At 62.8% G+C, this 20507-nt stretch overlaps 1 protein-coding gene across 1 annotated transcript; it reads left to right on the top strand.

The window, feature by feature from the left end:
* The first annotated feature begins 462 nt into the window (after positions 1 to 462).
* Positions 463 to 18797, top strand: CCDC13 (coiled-coil domain containing 13). The gene is given in 15 exon segments (XM_039913967.1): positions 463 to 607; positions 2597 to 2845; positions 3860 to 4008; positions 4242 to 4384; positions 4728 to 4835; positions 6350 to 6466; positions 6634 to 6738; positions 7580 to 7735; positions 8330 to 8506; positions 9055 to 9261; positions 10226 to 10419; positions 11154 to 11400; positions 11403 to 11737; positions 15114 to 15268; positions 18671 to 18797. Coding segments are annotated over 14 exon segments (2343 nt in total). The 5' UTR covers positions 463 to 607; positions 2597 to 2630; the 3' UTR covers positions 18706 to 18797.
* The last annotated feature ends 1710 nt before the right edge of the window (positions 18798 to 20507 follow it).

Genomic DNA, 20507 nt, shown 5'->3' with positions numbered 1-20507 from the left:
AAGTGCACGGCCTCTTCCCCTCTCCCTCCCCTCCTGTCATAAACAGGAGAAGCAGAAGCAGCACAGCCCGGTGACCAGCGCCCGGGCTTGGGAGTCAGAGGACGTGAGTTCTAATCCCGACCCCCGCCACCTGTCTGCTGTGTGACCTCGGGCAAGTCACGTCCCTTCTCTGGACCTCAATCCCCTCATCTGGAAAAGGGGGAGCAAGACTGTGAGCCCCAAGGGGGACAGGGACTGAGTACCTTGGCCCTACCCCAGCGCTTAGAACAATGCTTGGCACAGAGTGAGCGGTGGTAAAATGCCGCGATTAATTAATAATATAATTAATGTCGTGATTATTCTATCTAATAGTAAGCCCGTAGGGGGCTGGGCCGCGGCCCCCGCGGGGCCTCCATCCCGGCGTGCGTCGCGCATGCGCCGGCGGGGGGGGGGGGCCCTGCCTGGTTCCCATGGTGACGGTTACCCGATGCCAAGCGGCCCTAGCAACGGGCGGCGGCAGGGGACCGGCTCCTTGGGCGGCCGTGCATCCCGACCCCTGGGCCCGACCTCCGACCTCCGACCTCCGACCCCCGGCCGCAGCCTGCTGACGACCCTCCGGTCGCCGGGGGTAAGTGCTGGGGACCCCGCGGGGAAAGCAACGTCCCTTCCCTCCGGGCACCCACCCCACCCATGGGCACTCAATCAATCCCTCATCCATTCATTCAATCCTATTTATCGACCGCTTAACAACAATCAATAATAGTTACTATTATCATGGTATTTGTTAAGAGCTAACTACGTGCCCCCCGCGCTGGGGTGGCTACGACGTCATCGGGTCGCCGCCCCCACCCCCCCCCGTGGGCTCAAAGTCTTCGTCCCCATTTTCCAGATGAGGCCACCGAGGCACGGAGGAGTGAAGCGGCTTGCCCCGGGGTCACGCAGCAGACGAGGGGCGCAGTGGGGATTAGAACCCACGTCCCCTGACTCCCAAGCCCCGGCTCGTGCCGCTAGGCCATGCTGCTTCTACTGTTTGTAGAGCACTGTACGAAGCGCTTGGGAAAGTACAACACAACAATAACCAGGGACGTTCCCTGCCCACAGTGGGCTTACAGTCTAGAGGGGGGGAGACAGACATCAGAACAAATAAATACAATGACAGATGGGGCGTAAGTGCTGTGGGGCTCCTAAGGGGGGAGAGCAGAGGGCAACGCGGAAGGGAGGGGGAGATGAGGAAAAGAGGGGCGTAGTCCGGGAGGGCCTCTCGGAGGAGGCGGGCCTTCGGTAAAGCTTCAGAGGTGGGGAGGGTGATTGTAGAATTTGAGGAGGGAGGGGGATCCGGGCCGGAGGCGGGACGTGGGCCAGGGGTCGGGGGCGAGACGGGCGAGACGGAGGCCCAGGGAGAAGGTTAGCGGCACCAGAGGAGCCCAGCGTGCGGGCTGGGCTGTGGAAGGAGAGAAGGGAGGTGAGGTGGAAGGGGGCGAGGTGCTGGAGAGCTTTACGGCCAGCGGTGGGGAGTTTTTGTTTGACACGGAGTGGGATGGGCAACCGCGCTCAGGCCCTCATGGGCGCACTGACGTCCACATGGGACCCGAAGTCCCCTCCCGGCCACCTCCTTCCCGCTCGGCCCCCGCCGAGACGGCCTCCTCTCCCAAGCGCTTAGTACAGTGCTCTGCACACGGTAAGCACTCGGTAACTATGACTGACTGACTCCCACGTGGCCCCTCCAGAGTCCCGAAATACGGCCAGGTCACATCCTCGTCGGCGTCATTATGGACCGAAAATGTGTCCGCGATCATCTGTGCCGGGCGCCTAGTAGGTACGCAGCTCTGTGCTGGATGCCTACTGGGTACATAACTCTGTGCTGGGGTCCTAGGAGGTACAGAGCTCTGTGCTGGGCGCCTACTAGGTGCGGAGCTCTTCGGTGGCTGCCCATCGGTCTCCCAAGCATTTAGTACAAACAGAAAGCGTTCAGTAGATACGATCGAATGAAATGAATGAATAAATACTGGATACCGAGTTCTGTCCTGGGCATCTACTAGGTGCAGAGCTCCGTGCTGGGCAGCAACCGCCGAGCACCGTGCCGGCCGCTGTGTGCGGAGATATTGGTTAAGCACTTTCTACGTGCCGAGGCCTTGAACTAGACACAGGGGTGGACACAAGATAATCGAGTCGGTCACATTCCCCGTCCAGCTGGGGCTCACGGTCTAAGGGGGAGAGAGAATAGGTGTTTAATCCCCATTTTAAAGAAACTGAGGCGTAGGCAGGCAAGTGGCAGAGCCCTAGTTTCCTGGCTCCCAGTTCTAAGTTCTCTCCACTAGGCCATTCCGCTTCCCTTCCTAAGTCTCCATCTGCGTCCCGCCCCGGAAGAGCCCTGGGATGATAATAAAAAGAATTGTTTTCGTTAAGCGCTTACTGTGCGGCAAGCGCCCCGTCCTAAACGCCGGAGTAGATAGGAGCTAATCAGGTTGGACGCAGTCCCTGTCCCTATTTTACCGCCGAGGGAACTGAGGCCCAGAGAAGGGAAGCGACTTGTTCAAGGTCCCACAGCAGGCAAGTGGTGGAGCCGGGACTAGAACCCGCGTCCTTCTGACTCCCGGGCCCGCGCTCTCTCCACTAGGCCACGTTGCTTCCCGGGGAGCCGGCGGCCGGACATGGAGTCCGACGAGAAAACTTGCCAGCAGCTGAGGCTCCAGTTCCAGGCTCTGCAAGCCCAGCAGCTCAAGCGGCTGCAGAAACTGATGGAGAAGAGGAAGGACGGGCCGCCGGCCACCCGCGGCCGGGGGACCGACGACGCGCGGCCCCGGGCGGCCCCGGGCCGGCCGGAGCCGGACCCCCGGCCGCCAGCCACCGGGGACCGCAGCCAGAGGTAAGGGGAGGGGCAGCCGGACGCCGGAGAATCCATTTCCTCGAAAGAACGTGAGCCCTGGGGGGCTGGGATATTAGTAGTGATAATAAGAATAATAACGATGATGATGATCACGGTGGTATTTGTTCAACTACGTACGGGAGCGCTGTACCACGGGTACAAGATAGACGTGTCGGACACGGTCCCCGTCCCTCGTCGGGACGCCCGCTCCGAGTAGGAAGGGGAACGGCGTCGCGGGGATGGGCGCCGGACTGAACGCCTGAGAGTGTTCACAACGAGGAAGGAATCCACTCCCTGTGGGTATGTTTTTTAGGAGTACTTAAGCGCTTACTATGTGTCAAACACTGCTAAGCGCTGGGCTAGGTACGGGTTGATCAGGTTGGACCCAGTTCCTGTCCAGAAGCAGCGTGGCTAAGTGGAAAGAGCAGGGGCTTGGGAGTCAGAGGTCGTGGGTTCTAATCCCGGCTCCACCACTTGTCAGCCGTGTGACTTCGGGCAAGTCACTTCGCTTCTCTGTGCCTCAGTTCCCTCATCTGGAAAATGGGGATTAAAACTGGGAGCCCCACCCGGGACAACCTGATTACCTCGTGTCTCCCTCAACGCTTAGAAGGGGGGCTCGGTACACAGTAAGCGCTTAACAAATGACATCATCATCATTATTATCATCAGCTTACAGTTTAAGTAGGACAGAGGAAGCAGTTGAGGAAACTGAGGGCCAGAGAAGCCAGGTTCATTCAATAGTATTTATCGAGCGCCTACTATGTGCAGAGCACTGTACTAAGCGCTTGGAACGAACGAGTCGGCAACAGATACAAGTCGGCAACAGATGACTTGCCCAAGTTCCTACGGCCGATGAGTAGCGGAGCCGGGATCAGAACCCAGGGTCTTCGGACCCCTGGGCTGGGCTCTCTCCACTAGGCCACGCTGCTTGCGCCCTAACGGAGCGCGGGGGGGGGGGGGGGTCCCTGGCAGAGGAGGCCGCCTGAGCCGGGGGCCGGGGTTGCCGTCGCCCAGGTTGCCGGAAGAGGAGCTGGCGCTGCTGCGGGAGCAACTGCGAGAGGTCGGGGACGAGAACGGGAGGCTGCACAAGCTGGTCAGGGACAGAGACGGGGAAATCAGGCACCTGAGCAGGAAAGCGGAGGAGGACCGGCTGGCCCTCGCAGGTAGCCACCCCGGCCCCGTCTCCCCTTCTGGACTGCAGACTCCTTTCGGGCAGGGAGTGTGTCTGTCCCTTTGTCCTATCATACGCTCCCAAACGCTGAATACGGTGCTCTGCACACAGAAAGCGCTCAATAAATACCACCGACCGACTGACTCCCGGGCGCCGGCCGAGGGCAGGATGCGGCCCGCGCCCCCGCCAGGCCCCGCGGCCGAACGCCGGGGTTCCTCCCTCCAGGGCTGGCCGGCGGGACAGGGGACGTGGCCGCCGCCAGGATCGTCGAGCTTTCCGGGCGGAACCGGGACCTGACCGCCGAGATGGAGAGCCAAAAGGCCAAGGCCGAACGGCTGAGCGGCAGAGTGCGCGAGCTGGAGAGAGAGGTGCCGTGCGCCAGCCTGGTCCCCCCCGACTCCGTCACGGCCCCCCACTTGCCCCTCCCCGGCCTCCTAGGGGGCTCCCGGTCTGAGAGGGTGGGAGGGCCGGGATCTCGTCCCGTTGTACAGAGGGGAGACGATGAGGCCCAGAGAGGTCCAGTCACTTGCCCAAGGTCACCCAGTGGGCCCGAGGGCAGAGAGGGGACCGGAACCCGGATCCCCGGGGCGGCGCCCCGCAGTCTCTCTTCCCAGTGCCACGGCTTGGGGTCGGAAAGATGGTCGACGGCCTGAGGGTCCGGACCCAGGGTGAAGAGGGTGGGATGCTCAGGAGGACGCTTGGCCTTCCCAGCTGCAGGCGGCGGAGGCCAGGGCCCGGGGCCGTGGGGGCCCCGGGGGCCCCGGGGCTCGCGATCCAGGCTCCAAGCAGCTCGGTGCCGGGACGCAAGGAGGCGCAGAGGTAGGAGAAGTCAGGGACGCTGGGCCCGGGGCCGGTGACGGGGCCGGTCGGGCCGTGGGGGCCCATTGGGAACACGAGTCGGAAGGATCTGGGTTCTACTCCCGGCTCCGCCACTTGTCCGCTGGGCGACCTTAGGCGAGTCACTTAACTTCTCTGTGCCTCGGTTACCGCGTGGGGAAAATGGGGATTAAGAACGTGAGCCCCACCTGGGATCGGGACCGTGTCCAACTTGATTAGCTCACATCTCCCCCGGTGCCTGGCACGTAATAAGCGCTTAACAGATACCACGATGATTAGCATCATCGCCATCATCGTCATCACTATCGTTTACGTGGAGGCCCGGTCGGGGCCACGGGGGCATATCCTTTGGCGGGGTTTAGCGGCGGGGCACTAGGAGGGCCGGAGTGAAGAAGCGGTCGGCGGTCAACTGCTCGGGCCGGGAGCCGGGTCCGACCTCCAGTCGGACCGTGTGGACGGGAAGGCGCTGGCAGCTACGATAATAATAATGATGCTGGTATCTGTTAAGCGCTTACTATGTGCCGAGCACCGTTCTAAGCGCCGGGGTGGATACAGGGTCATCGGGTCGTCCCACGTGAGGCGCACAGTTAATCCCCATTTTACACATGAGGTAACTGAGGCCCAGAGAAGTCAAGTGACTTGCCCCAGCTGCCAAGTGGCAGAGCCGGGATTCGAACTCATGACCTCTGACTCCCAAGCCCGGGCTCTGTCCACTGAGCCACGCTGCTTCTCTACCTAGCTATAAAGACGGGGTCTCCACCCTCCCCCCCCGGATGGCCCTCCCCCCCCCCGCCATCCATCGGGCCCAATGCCGAGGCGCACCCTTGCCACCCACAATTACATCCCCGGGGACGTACGTGTCCACCTGCAAGGCCAGCCCGGGTCACGTCCCTCCCCGGACATGTCCACACCGCCGGATGGGTCCACACCGCCACTGGCTTCAGAAGAGGCCACCATCCATGTCTACACCACCATCGGTTTCCCCAGGCCGTGTCTACGCTGCCGTTGGGGAAGCGGCGTGGCTCAGTGGAAAGAGCCCGGGCTTTGGAGTCAGAGGACATGGGTTCGAATCCCGGCTCTGCCACTTGGCAGCTGGGTGACTGTGGGCGAGTCGCTTCACTTCTCTGTGCCTCAGTTCCCTCATCTGTCAAATGGGGGTTAACTGTGAGCCTCACGTGGGACGACCCGATGACCCCGTATCTCCCCCAGCGCTTAGAACAGGGCTCTGCACATAGTAAGGGCTTAACAAATACCAACATTATTATTATTATTGGCTAGTGCCCATCTGGGGGGCTCGGTAGGTGCCTGGCCAGCCGGGTCTACACCGCCCTCCCTCCATCTCTGCCGGCCATGTCTACACCGCTGACGGTCGGGCAGGGTTCTGGATTTAAAGCCCCAGGTCTTCGTTCTCTCCCCTCGTCTCGTCTCCTCCTCCCTTGTCTCCTCGCCAATCCCCCTGTCCCCTCGCCCGCCCCCTCGTCCCCTCGCCTCCCCAGGCAGACGTCCCGGAGGTGAAGGCTCTGCAGGAGAAACTGTCCGCGGCCCAGCTGAAAGTGGTGGACTACCGCAACCAGATCCAGGTGGCCAGGCGGGAGCTCAGAGTGGCGCACAAGGTGCCGCACGTCTCCCCCGGCCCCGGCCCCCCTCCCCGTGGCTAGCTGCCCTCCTCCAGGGCAGGGATGGCCACTCCCACACCCACTGTCCCGTCCCAAGCGCCCAGTACAGCGCTCCGCAGTCCAGGGCGCTCAGCCGGTAGTTCTGACGGACCGCTCCATGGCAGGTTTTGGCCGGCGAAGTCGGGGAGGACGCCGACGTCGCCCAGCTGCTGTCGTCCCCCGGGAGCTGGAGGGGCCGGGCCCAGCAGATCCTGGTTCTTCAGGGCAAGGTGGGGGACACCCCCCCCCAGGGCGGGAGGACCGGAGCCCCCTCGGGGGAAGGGACCGGGCCTGGGGGTCAGGAGGCCTGGGTTCTCATCCTGGCTCTGCCAATTCATTCATTCAGTCGTGTTTCTTGAGCGCCTACTGTGTGTGGAGCACTGTAGTGAGTGCTCGGGAGAGCACAATACAACGTGCTTGCTGCGTGACCTCGGGCAAGTCCCTTAACCTCTCTGTGCCTCCGTTTTCTCAGCCGTAAAATGGGGATCCAATACCAGTTATCCCTCCTGCTTAGACCGCGAGCCCCATGAGGGACGGGGACTGGGTCCGACCTAGTTAGCTTGTACCTACCCCATTGCGTAGAGGAGTGTTCGATACAGAGTGAGAGCTTAACGAATGCCATTAAAAAATAATAATAATCCTTTAAAAAACCCCAGAAGCAAGACATGCTCCCTCCGCCCTCCGGGAGCTGACGATCTAAGGGACGAGCCACGTTCCCAGTCGTCGTGGAGCCTGCAGCCTAAGGGGAGCCGGGCTGGCCGGCCTCCCGGTGGTTTGCACTCTGTGCCGAGCACCACGCTGGGCGCCGAGGTGGACATGGGACATCAGAGCGGACACGGCCCCGACCCCCGCGGGACCTGGGGGTGTGATGAGAGGGAGGGCACCCCCGTTGCGCAGAGGAGGAGACTGAGGCCCGGAGAGGACCTTCCCGAGGCCTCAGAGCAGGCCGGGGGCCCAGCCGGGACCGGCGGCCCCTCGGTCTCCGGACTCCCGGCCCCGGGCGCGCGCTCCCCAGCAGGCCGCGCTGCCCCGGAGGCCTACGCGACAGTTCTGCTCGCCCACCCACCTCAGGTCCGGGAGCTGGAGGCCCGGCTGGGCCGGAGCCACGGCCGACGGTCCGGCGAGGAGGCGGCGCCCGGCCCGCCGGGCCTTGGCCGGTCTCCCGCCCGGGAGAAAACCATCCTGAAGATCCGCTGCTTGGAGAGAGAGAGGAAGGAAGCGCTAGAGGTAACGGGCTGTTGGTCGCCGCGCCCTCGAGGAGCCTACCCGGGTGGCACTTTAGGGGGAGGAATTATCCTCTCAGCGTCCCCATGGGGCCCTCTGGGAGGAGCGTTGACTGTCCGCCCTCCCGAACGGCCCTCGGCGAAGAGTAATGACGGTCGGCGTTCCCAGGCGGCATCTTGGGAGGAACAGTGTCCGTCAGTCCTCCCAGGCGGCGTTTCTTGGGGAAGTATGGACGGACCACACCCGCCCGGGGGGGGGGACCTGGGGAGGAGAACCGACCGTCTGCCCTCCCCAAGCGGCCGGGGCATTTTGGAACACATCGGGTTTGGGGATGGCACGCTGAGACACGGCTGAGCCGACCAGGTGCTGCCCAGACCTCTGGGCCAGACTACCGCGCTGAGCACCGTACTGAACGCTGGGCAGGCGACAGAGGTACGGGTCAGACCCGATCCCCGACCCCCGCAGGGCCCGGGTGGGAGGGAGAGCGGGGATTGCCCGGGCCCATCCTGCGGAGGAGGGCCCGGGGGGCAGAACCGGGAGGAGAACCCAGGTCCGGTCTCTCCCCTCCGTCCCGGCACCACCCCGCGGGGGCGGCAGAAGGTGAGCGGCGAGCGGGACGCGCTGCGGCGGGACCACGACAACCTGAGGAGGAAGTGGGAGGGCGCGAGGGCCCGCAACCAGGTCCTGACGGCCGAGGGGAAGGCGCTCAGGAGCCAGATCCTCACCTTGCTGGACAAGGGCAAGCACGACGACGAGCTCATCGACGCCCTGCTGGTAACCCGGGACCCCTGCCCCCCGGGGAGCCCCTCCCCGCTGCCCCCCACCGACCCCTCTGCCAGGGGCGAGGACGGCCCGCGTGGCGAGGGGAAGAGGAGGAGTCTGGCGGTGGGACCCAGGGCCAGAGTCGAGGGTGGTCTGTGCTGGGTCACTGGGCAGGGTCGGGGGTGGGGGACGGTCCGTGCCGGGTCGCGGGGGGACAATTAGGGATAGGGGAGAATCAGGGATGTCGGGGGTTGGGTGGCCGGTTCCTCCCAGCGGCCCGGCGAGGGAGGTAGGGACAGAGTCCCGGGCTGGACGGGGGGCAGGAGGCCGGCCCCGGGGTCACTCTAAGACAGAAGCGCATCATTTTGGAGGCAGGGGCCGGAGTGGGCCGAGTCAGTGAGGGCGACCCAGGAAGCCTTCCTGGAAAAGGTGTGGGATCAGTGCCGCGGGGGCCCCGTGGCGGGGAGCACCCTCGGGGCTGTCCCCCGCAGGGGACCCTAGCTCGGGACCCCCTCTCCGGGGACCGCCCGGGGCCAGCCTAGAGGTTCCTACTCGTACAGGAGCAGATGAAGCGGCTGCAGGAGTCCCTGAGCCGCCTGAGCCAGCGGGAGGAGCAGAACAGGGAATCCCAGCAGCCCCCGGGCCAGAGGCCGCACAGCGAGGCGCAGAGGACCAACTGCCTCGTGGCCCAGCTCCGGGCCCTGGTGGCCGAGCGAGAGGCCAAGGTCCGGGAGCTGGAAGCCGAAGTCGGACACCTCAGGCTCCAGGTAGCCCGGGACCGGTCCCGGCTGGCCCCCGTCGGTCTCCCCGGACCCCCGCCTCCCCAGCCTCTTCCTAAGGATAGTAGCCAAAGGCCCGGGGTAGGAGCCGGGAGGCCCGGGTTCCAGGCCCAGCCTGCCCCGGACCTGGTGGTTATCCTCGGGCAGGCGTCTCGACCCCTCTGTTCCTCGGTTTTCCCCTCTGCCACCGCCATCCTTTCCGAAGGATGAGGGAGGAGTTGAGCGGGGACGGGGGTAAGGACTTCAGGAGCGAGGGACCAAGGCCCGGATGGGATGGGACCAGCGGCAAAAGAATCATAATGATAATATTGGTATTTGTTAAGCGCTTACTACGTGCAGAGCACCGTCCTAAGCTCTGGGGTAGATACGGGGTAATCAGGTTGTCCCACGTGAGGCTCGCAATCTTAATCCCCATTTTACAGATGAGGTAACTGAGGCACGGAGAAGTGAAGTGACTCGCCCACAGTCACACAGCTGACGAGTGGCGGAGCCCGGGATTCGAACCCATGACCTGACTCCCAAGCCCGGGCTCTCTCCACTGAGCCATGATGATAAAATGACAAAAGGGCAAATTACGTCACCTTGTAGGCGCCTACCATGGGCCGAGCACCGGGGCGAGCCCTGGCCGGAGACAAGAAATTCTGATCAGACTCGGTCCCTTCCCACAGCAGGGCTCACGGTCTGGAAAGGCGAGAGCAGGGATCTCACTCCCGGGGTAAAGAGGAGGAAAGGGAGGCCCAGAGAGGTCACACGGCAGGCCACGGGGTCTTGAACCCAGGGCTCCCGACTCCTGAGCCCACGCTTTCTCCGCCAGACCACCGGGCCCCTGGGTGGGACAACCGAGGAGCCGTCGCTGAGGGAAGCGGCACGGCGTAGCGGGGATGTTGCGGGCACGGGGCTGCAGCCGTGCCCCCGGCCTCCCCCGGCAACCAGGATCTCCCTCCCCTCCCAGGGCAGCGCGGAGCTCGGCGCGCGGACCTCGGACCCCCCGAGCCCCCAGACCCCGGCCCCCGAACCCGGCTCGGCCCGCCCGGCTCTGGAAACGGAGGAGGGGTCTGCCGGCGTGTCCCCCGGCCCCCGGAGCGGCCCCCTGACCCGGCCCCCAGCCTCGGCAGAGGACCCCAGGGACGGGCCTACACTGCCTCGGTGAGACGTGCTCCAGGGGCCAGGGAGCGGTGGGAGGACGGGGTGCGGGGAGAACGACGCCGGGAGGGGTCTCGTAACGTGAGGCTCAGAGCCGGCCGCGAGCCAAGATTAAAGCCCTCGGCTCCAGCCTCCCCCCGGCCTGAAACAGGCCAACGGTGGGGCTGCCGGGGACCGGAACTGGGCCACCGGACAGCTGCTTCCCAGCTGCCGCGGCTTCTCCTCATCCAGAGCCTGCGGACGGGTGGTCCCGGCCCTCCCGGGATCCAGCCGGACCCCTGCCCTGCCCACGGCTCATCCTAGATCCACTGGGAAATGACCTTTGACAAGCTGGGAGGGTCAAGGGGAGAGAGCCCGGGAGCTCGGGACCCCGGGAGCTAGAAGAAATGGATTCTAACCCCAGCTGCTGTGGGACCCCGGGCAAGTCAATTAACTTCTCTGAGCCTCGGTGACCTCATCTGAAAATTGGGGATCAAGACCGTGAGCCCCACGTGGGACTGTGTCCAACCTTACTGTCTAACGCGGAGCTTAGTACGGTGCCCGGCGCGAAGTAAGCACTTTACAAATGCCGCCGAAAAGAATAAAAAACCCAGAGCTGGGAGGCGGGAGATCCTGCTGGGAGACCTCGGGCCAGTCGCTTAACCTCTCTGGGCCTCGGTTTCGCCCTCTACACCGGGGGGGGGGGACAAGCTTCCCCACTCTCCCTCCCTCTCAGAGCGAGGGACTCATCCTGTATGAGACCGCATAAGACCCCGTGATAACACTCGGGTTCAAAGAGTCTTGCAGGGAGTCGGTCTTTACCCCGTTAGGTCCACGGGGGCCCCGGCCTTCCGTAGCGGCAGCCTTCAGACGCTCGGGCGGTCAGTGCGGGGGTCCGGCGGTCCGTGGCCCCCGCTCACCCCGGCGCGTCCCCCACCCCACAGCACCGTGAGCCGGCTGGGACGCACCCTGGTGGAATCGGCGGTCACTCGGCCGGCCCGTGCCCCTCATCTGGCCGTCACCCCAACCGGGTAGTCCCCGACGCTCCCCCGGCGAGGGCGATCTCTCGGCCGTTGCAGCGTCCCCTCTCTCCCTGCCCCGGCCTCTCCCAGGATTCACCCCCGACCCTCGCCCGCCCTGACCCCTCCACCCCGTCCCCGGGCCCGCAGAGCCTCCCGGCTCTCCCAGCTGCCCCCGCTCTTCCCCGGCGCAGGCCCCCGGAGGCCGACCCCGCGGCGGAGCGGGGCCGGCGGGCGCAGCTGGCCGAGGTCACGGCGCGCTGGCAGGCCACCCAGGTGGAGCGGGATCGGCTCCTGGAGTTTGTCGCCGTGCTGCAGAAAAGGTAGAGGCAGGTGCCGGCTCGGTGACCTCGGCCCCCTCGCGCACCCTCCCTGGGCCTTCGTTTCATTTCCCGCTCAGACCGGGAGCCCCGTGCGGGACGGGGGCCGTCGTCCCGTGTGGTGGTCCGGCGCTTGCCCGGCGCTCAATAAATACGTTAATCGCAGATGTCCCCCTAACGACGGAGTGTGCCGAGCGGGCCCGGGCCCAGCCCACTCTTCCCTCCTGGGGGGAGCAGGGGACAAGAGGGAGGCAGGCACGGGTTTCCCCCACCCCCAGACGCCAGTGGGCAGAGAGGTGCCGGCTCCGAGAGGGTCCCCAGGTCTCCCGCGTCACGCGGACGTGCCGCTGGACATGGCGTTTTGTCCCCGGACGTGGATGAGTCAGGGCCTCCGGCTCCACGCCTCGGGTCGGCGGGCTGGCTCCGGGGTCCAAGCCCGGGCCCGGGGGACGGAGGGCCCACATCCGAGCCAGACCGCACCGGGAACCCGATTCCATCCTGCTGCCACTGCCCCCCACCCCCCGCCCCACTCCGCCCTGGCTGCTCACGGCTCTGCCGTGAGCAGACACTCATGACCGCGATCTAACACAACAGGTGCCCGGTTCAGCACACGGTAGGCACCCAGTACACAGTTCTGAAGGCAGCAGACACCCAGTACACATCTATAGTACTGCCTATCTCCCCCTCCAGCCTGTAAGCTCGTTGTAGGCAGGGAATGCGTCTGTTTGTTGTTATTTTCTGCTCTCCCAAGCGCTTAGTACAGTGCTCGGCACACAGTAAGTGCTCAATAAATACGACTGAATGAGCTCTGCACACAGCGGACACCCAACAGAGTGCTCTGCACCCAGCAGGTGTTCAGGACCGCGCTCCCCACACGGCAGGTGGCCAGCGGCGTGGCTCAGTGGAAAGAGCCCGGGCTTGGGAGTCACAGGTCAGGGGTTCGACTCCCGGCTCTGCCACTTGTCAGCTGTGTGACTGTGGGCAAGTCACTTCACTTCTCTGTGCCTCAGTGGCCTCATCTGTAAAATGGGGATGAAGACCGTGAGCCTCACGTGGGACATCTCCCCCAGCGCTTAGAACAGTGCTCTGCACGTGGTAAGCGCTTAACCAACACCAACATTAGTATTAGGACCTAGGCACGATCCTGATTAGCATCAGGTGAGGTACGAAGGGTGCAGGGCCAGCCACTCATCCCAGTCGCTTCCCGCCAAGCTCCACGGTGAGTGGGCCGACCGGCGGGGCAGCACCGGCCGGCGAGGCTCCCGCCCCGTGGCGCTGCCCCAGTCAGGAAGGGATCCTCCCCCTGGCCCCCGAAGGCCGCCCACCGCCCCAGGAACCGGGGAGCCCAAGGCCTCGGCTGGGCCGCGACCCCTCCTCCCCGCTACACCGCCCACCTCCCCTAGACCGTAAGCTCGCTGTGGGCAGGGAACGCGTCTGTTTACTGTTGAATCGTAATCTCCCGAGCACGTAGTGCAGCGCTCCACACACGGCGAGAGCTCAATGACTACGACTGACCGATTGACTGGTTCCCCACCGCAGAGGCCAAGGGACGGGGGCTGTGTCCAAGCTGATTAACTTGTATCTACCCCAGCGCTTAGAACGGTGCTTGGCACTTAGTAAGTGCTTAACGAATGCCACCATTATTATATTTTTATTGCTATTAATTATCTGGCCGCACCGGGGTGATTTCCCTCAAACCCTTCCTCCGGGCGGAGTCTGGCTTGGAGCCGTCGGCGACCTGAGCCCCCGGCTCTTGGGGAGGAGGGATGGGTGTCAACCGGGAGAAAGGTCACGAGGGGTCACTTGAGAAGCAGCTAGGCCTAGTGGAAAGAGGCTGGGCCTGGGAGTCAGAGGACCTGGGTTCTAATCCCAGCTCTGCCAATTTCTTACTGTGCGATCTTGGGCGAGTCACTTCATTCCCGTGCCTCAGTTCTCCTGTTCTCCCTCGTACTTAGACGGCGAGCCCCGTGGAGGACAGGGACCGTGTGCAACCTAATTCAGTGGTAACTAGCGAAGGGTTTAGAATAGCGTTTGACGTATAGTGAGCGCTTAGCAAATACCATTAAAAAAAAAGAGAGGTCCCGGTTCGATCAGTGGAGTGACCGGTGCCCCGAGGCGGGGAGACCGCCGGCAGCCTCGGGCTCTTCCCGACTGGAAATGTCCCAGCCGCTAAGTTGCCGTGGGAGACCCGGCCCCTATTCACGGAGGGGGGACCCCACTTTCCCGCTTCACCAGGCACGGAGGCCACGTAACCAAAAGAGCCAGGGGTCTCATCACAGGAGCCTCATTGTTCCCATCCCGCTCCTCGGCTCCCTATCTGCCCCACCACCCTCTCTCCCTCGCCCCCTCCCTCCTCGGTCGGTAGGACTTAAGTCACTTGCCCTCTCGGGCCCTTGTTCTCTTCTGATCCGCAAAATGGGTACAGCCCCCTTCCACCACCGCCAGAAAGGGGCAGGGAACCCTAAGAGACCAGAGTGCTACACAAATCTGGGTTGGAACGGGGCAGAGCCAGCCCGTGGAGAACCCCCACACACCGCCTGAATCAGTTTCAGAGGGAGCGGGACCACGGCCGGGGCCGGTCGCCCCTATCCTGGAGAGTCGTCGAGGACCGGGGTGACCGTCAGGGGACAAGATCCGCTGGCCAGAACGAGCCCCGTTGCTCAGCACCCCTCTCCCTACCTAGAGCGTGAGCATCTCCCCAGCACTCAAGGGCTCAGAAGATACTATTCACAACACGAGCTTAAACGACACAAGGGCACGGGAGCGGCTGGTCTAGCGCTGGGGAGGCCCCAGAAGAAGCAAAAGTCCCGTCCCCTGCCTTCAAGGAGCTTGCCCCCCACCCCTTTTTTTTAAATGGTATTTGTTGAGCACTTACTATGTGTCAGGCACCGGGATAGACAGAAGCTAACCAGGTCGGACCCGACACGCGTCCCACGAGGGGCTCACAGTCTTAAACCCCATTTTACAGATGAGGTACCTGAGGCACAGAGAAGTGAAGTGACTTGGCCAAGGTCACACAGAGGGCAAGTGGATTAGAACCCAGGACCTACTGTTCCCAGACCCGTGCTCTCTCTCGATTCCCTCAACAGGGAGTCGCTTAATGGAGTAGCCCTCGGCCCCGAGCCTCGGCCAGATGGCGCCGAAGGCTGCTCTCGACTCAGGGCCGCCCCGGCCTCCGACCCGCTGAGCCCTCGGAGGGCAGACCCGTGCCGCGGGTCTGCCCGGATCCCGGCCCCCTTTGCCGGCTGCCCTTGGTCACGGGGTGGCGAGCCATCCCCAGCTCTCGGTGCCCGGGGAGACCCTCCTCGCCACGGCAGTGAACCCCAGCACGTGGAGCAGCGACCCCGGCGAGTCAGGGCGGTTTCCGTCTGCCCGACAGGGTGGGCGACGAGGCCGCCCGGCTCTGGGAGACAGAGAGGAGACTGCAGGAGGAGCGGCGTCGGTCAGTGGTCCTGGAGCAGCAGCTGGAGAGGGCCCGGATGGACGCAGCCAAGAACGGGAGCTCCCAGAGTCCCACGGGCCAAGGCGGAGCAGGTAAGAAGTCCGCTGGTCTGGGAACTTTAGGTACCGGAGTGTCTGCCTGAACACGCAAAGCACTAACTCGCCCATGCGGAATGGAGAGAAAACCAGTCAGTCAGTCAGTCGTATTTATGGAATGCCGACTGTGCTCAGAGCACGGTACTAAGTGCTGGGGAGAGAAAAGTACAACAACAAACTGACTCATTCCCTACCCACAACGAGCTCACAATCCAAAGGGGTAGGCAGACATTAATATAAATCAATAAATGGCAGATTTGGACATAAGCGTTGTGGGGCTGGCAGGGGTGGGATGAATAAAAGGGAGCAGGTCAGGGTGACGCAGAAGGGAGTGGGAGAAGAGGAAATGGGGGGGTTTGGTCAGGGAAGACCTCTCGGAGGAGACGGGCCTTCAATAAGGCTTTGAGGCGGGGGTTCAGAAAAGTTTACCAGACTGCAAAAATGGGTATTTCATACCACGCCAAGAAGTCCACTGGGTGGGAGAGCGATCTGATCAACTTTTTTCTGCATATATCTGCAAGGCTGATGGGGTCTCGTGGCCTAGCAGAAATAGCCCAGGCCTGGGAGTCGAAGGACCTTGGTTCTAATCCTGCCTTCATCACTTGCCTGCTGGCTAACCTGCCCTGGGCCTCGGTTCTATCCTCTGTAAAATGGAGACTCGATACTTGTTCCCCCTCCAGTAGAGATGGTAGGCACGTTGCCTGCTCACGGGAAGCTTAAAGTCTAGATGGGGTTTTAGTTATTTTCCAATATATGGTTTACAATTATATTCAAGACTAATCTAATCAATCTGAACACTTCTAAGGCTGTCCAGGAGCACACCTAAGTGAACCATATATTTTTACCTCATCAAATAACACAGCTGACGCGTTTACTCAGACATTCAGCTTATCTTCTAATGAAGAAAGCTACTCTCCCATCACCCTACCTGCACTTATTGGCTAGGCCCCTGGCAACAAGGATTTTTCCGATACCTGATGGGCCATAGAACAAGTAATCCCTTGGAGGTGGAGGAGGGAGGACGGCATCTGACCCGATGATCTTAATGATAAAATAATAATAATAAATGTGGTATTTGTTAGGCACTTACCATATGCCATGCACTGTAATAAGAATAATAATAATGGTGGTATTTGTTGAGCGTTTACTATGTGCAAAGCACTGTTCGAAGTGCTGGGGGGAAGGTGATCGGGTTGTCCCACGTGGGGCTCACAGTCTTAATCTCCACTTTACAGATGAGGTAACTGAGGCCCAGAGAAGTGAAGTGACTTGCCCAAAGTCACACAGCTGGCAAGCAGCGGAGCTGGGATCCGAACCCATGACCTCTGACTCCCAAGCCCGGGCTCTTTCCACCGAGCCACTAAGCGCTGGGGTGGATACAAACAAATCGGGCTGGCCACGATCCCCGTTCCACACGGGGCTCCCAATCTTAAGCCCCATTTTAGAGATGAGAGAACTGAGGTACAGAGAAATGAAGCGACCCGCCCAAGGTCACCCAGCAGACGAGTGGCGGAGGCGGGATTAGAACCTAGGTCCTTCTGATTCCCAGGCCCAAGCTCTATCCGTTAGACCACCCTGCTTCTCTGGGGTGGATCCGCTGAGGCCCCAGTTGGCAAACTGAAAAAAAAAAACCCGACTAATTAGGGTTAGGATAGGGTTATTCTTCCTCAGTAACAATAATAATAATGTGGAAGAATTTGAAGCAGAGAGTCTGGGTTTCCAACTTGGGCCTGCCCTCTTGTTCTCCCTCACCCCCTCCTCCCCTTCTCTTCCTCCCTCTCTCCCGCTCTCTCACCTTCCCAGTGTCCCCACACTCTCTTCTCTCTCCGCCTCCCCAGCCCCCTTCTTGCCCAGAACGGCACCGTGCCCCCCGGGAGGGGCTGGAACAAACCCTGCCCCTCAGCCTCCCCTGGCTTCTTCCTTCCCCGCGTCCTCGACGACCCCCTCCACTCCCTCCCCCGCCACCACCGAAAGTTAAGTTTCAAGTCGGGGGCCGGGGCAGGGTGTGGGCACCGCCCCTTCAGTGCTGCGGGGCCAGGAGCGGGGGGCGGCGGTGGGTAACCGGACCCCGCCGGAATGTGATAACCGGCCACTATAAATAGGGCGCTCGGCTCGGATGGCCGTGCTAAAAAAGGCTCCGGGCACCAGGTTCCCGGCCCAGCCCCGTCAGCTTCCTCGGATTCTCCGCCCCTGGAGACTTGCCCGGACGAACCCCGCCCCTGAGGCTCCCACCAGCGCCGAACCCGGGCACCCCTTACCCTCACCAGGTCCTCGCCGTCCCGCCGCCCCTGTCAAGGCAAAGGCAGGGCTTGGGCCCAGATCAGTGGGGCGACCGGGAGCTCTCAGTTACCCAAATCGTCACTCTCATCATCGATGGCAGAGTTAACTGTGTGCTAACTCCGTGCTGAACGCTAGGGTCGAAGCAAGATCATCACATGGGACGCGTTCCCATGCCCCACGGGACTCCTGGTCTATAAGGGAGCCAAGTAGGGAGGGACTGAGGCCCAGAGAGGTTGAGAGGGGTAGAGAGGGAAACTGCATGTGTGCAAAAGTATGGGCGCATGTGTGCGTACAATGCGTGTGTGCGTGTGTGCGCGTGTGTTTGTGTCCGAGCACTGAGGATGGAAGATGGACAAAGAGCACCGGTTTCTCCCGCCCCGACCCCAGCAGCCTTCGGTAGCTCCACCCCCATCCCCTCAGGACACCCGGAGGGCAGCCGCCATGCTTCCATCCACTCTTCTTTTTTTGTTTAATAATATTTGTTAAGCGCTTACTATATGTCGTCAAGTACCGTTCTCAGCCCTGGTGAAGATACAAGTTCATCAGGTTCCCACCCTGTCCCACAGGGGTCCCCCAGACGGCTCCCTGCCCCCTACCGCTCCGGTCCCCCTCTGGTCCCCGGCCCCCTGCCTCCCCAGCACCGGTCTGACCCCCCAACAGCTCCCCACCTCCCCATAATTAATAATAATGGTGTTTGTTGAGCGCTTACTATATGCCGGGCACTGTACTAATTGCCGAGGAACTGTACTAAGTGCTGAGGCACTGTAGGTCCCCCACCTCCCGGCCCCCTGCCTCCCAGGCTTCCTCCATCTCTCCTCCATCCCCCTGAATGCGGGGCCAGTGCCCGGAGCCAGACAGCCCTTCCGTAGAGGCTGAGACTCAGTGGGCGCTGCCCACGGGAGAGGGCATTGTTTTGTCTGGAGACCTAGAAAAGTGGCCTGTAGCACACCAAACCGGGCACCTACTGTGTACAGAAACACTCTCAAAGTGCCCAGCGTGAGGCCCGGCCTCCTCATCCAGCCCCGACCTCTGGACAGGTGGGCCTGAGGAGAGGAGGCGAGGAACGGGCACCTGAGCGGTGGCCCAAGACTGATGCCAGTCCACTTCTTGCCCCCTCAGGCTCGGGTGGCAGCTGGCTGAGATCGGGGTCCTGAGGGCGGCCGCCCCGCACCGCTCTCCGAGCGGGGAGGAAGAGAGACGCGAGACGCCGGCCGATCCTCGTCTTCCTGCGGGCCCTCGGCCGACAGGGCGGACTCCGCACTCGGCTCCTTGACCATCTGGGCCAGAGAGCCCCCGGACCCTTCGAGGGAGCCACTGGCCACGGGCAGCGGCACGGGATGGGGTACTCTCACTGCCACCCGCTCCCCTAACGGTGTCTCCAATTTCACTCCCAGCACCGTAAATGGCCCCGACGGGGCTGACCGGGCACTCGGGGACGAAGCCCAAGGCAGCAGCCCTGGGACCCCCAGGCACCGAGGACTGGCTAACCCCACGAATTAAATGCCAGACTTCCTCCGGCAACATCGAGGACCGAGGTCCGACTCTCGGCCGCATCCTCGCCGGGGCACCGGGCGCTCCCCTCTCCCAGGTGGCAATGAGCTGCTCCCGTTTGCCGTGTGGCCAGCAAGGACTGAGGGTGGAGAACCGGGCCCCCTTTCAGCAGGCCCGGTGCCCGTACCCGGCGCCCGTAATGCAAGCTGGTACCCAGCACCCAAAGGCAGTGCCCATACTAAGCGCCAGTTCCCGATGACCCGGAGAGCACTTCTGAGGGGTAATGATAACAACGGTGATATTTGTTAAGCGCTTTCCAAGCACTGTACTAAACACTGGGGGAAAAACAAGATAATCAGGTTGGACACAGTCCCTGTCCACATGGGGCTCACAGTCTAAGTAGGAGGGAGAACAAGTGATGAGTTCACCATCTTGCAATTGGGGGAACTGAGGTACGGAGACGTGAAATGACCTGCCCAAGGGAACACAAGCAGGTACGTAGTGGAGCCGGGATTAGAACCCGGGTCTTTTGACTCCCAGGCCCCGACTCTTTCCACTAAGCTGGGGAGCAAGCGTGTCTCCAGAGCAGAAGTGAATGGCTCCCAGCTCAGTTGAGCCTGGCCACGGGCCCCCGGGGCCCAGCTTGAATCTCCAGCGAGGCCCAGCTCAGAGTCGTTGGCAAGGAACACCCCCGGTCTCCTCCCCAGTCCACATCTGGCCCCCGTCCAGCCCCCGGTCCCTGCCAGACTCCAGCCCCCTGCCTCCCCGGCCACTAGCCACCCCACCCCCACCTTGGCCCCCTGCCTACCGAGCCCCCATCCGGCCCCCAGCCCCTTTCTTCTCCGGCCCCTGGCCCTCACCCGACCCCTGGCTCCCTGCCTCCCTCGCACCCCCGTCTGGCTCCCATTCAGCCCCCATCCAGCCCCCGGTCCCCTCAATAGCCTTCCGCCTCCCCAGCATCAGTACCACCCCCCCCCCCCCCCCGCCAACCCCCGGCCATTCTCCGCCCCCTCCTTCTCCAGCCCTGATTCCTGGGAAAGGGGGAGTTCCCACCTCTGGGGGGGGGACCGGTCCGGCCGGTCCCAGATTCCTGCTGGGACTGGAAAGGGGGAGAGGGAGCTGGGGGAGAGGGAAGATTTGGTTAAGAGTCATCAGGTCCGTGGACGGCGATCACTGAGGCAACGATCGCCCTGCCGCTCTCACTGCATCCACCGGGGAAAGAACCACAGGAAACTGCAGCAGGAGGGATGGAGGCTAGCCTCAGGGAAGGACTTTCTGGTAGGCCCTCGGACACCGGAACGGGGAGGCTGAAGGATCTCCGTCTCCAAGGACTGAAAACCTGGAAGGCTAGGTTGGGTTTGGGCTCGCCCGGCGACAGGGGGATGGATGCTATGACCCCTCAGGGTCCCTTCGGCCTGACCCTTTGCCATTTGCGGGTGGAGAGCCGCCTCTCCCCCGCCCACAG

Source organism: Ornithorhynchus anatinus, chromosome 13 (genome assembly GCF_004115215.2).
Source record: "Ornithorhynchus anatinus isolate Pmale09 chromosome 13, mOrnAna1.pri.v4, whole genome shotgun sequence".
Taxonomy (NCBI): domain Eukaryota; kingdom Metazoa; phylum Chordata; class Mammalia; order Monotremata; family Ornithorhynchidae; genus Ornithorhynchus; species Ornithorhynchus anatinus.
The sequence above is the reverse complement of the archived record's forward strand: the minus strand, read 5'-3'. Positions and strand labels throughout refer to the sequence as shown.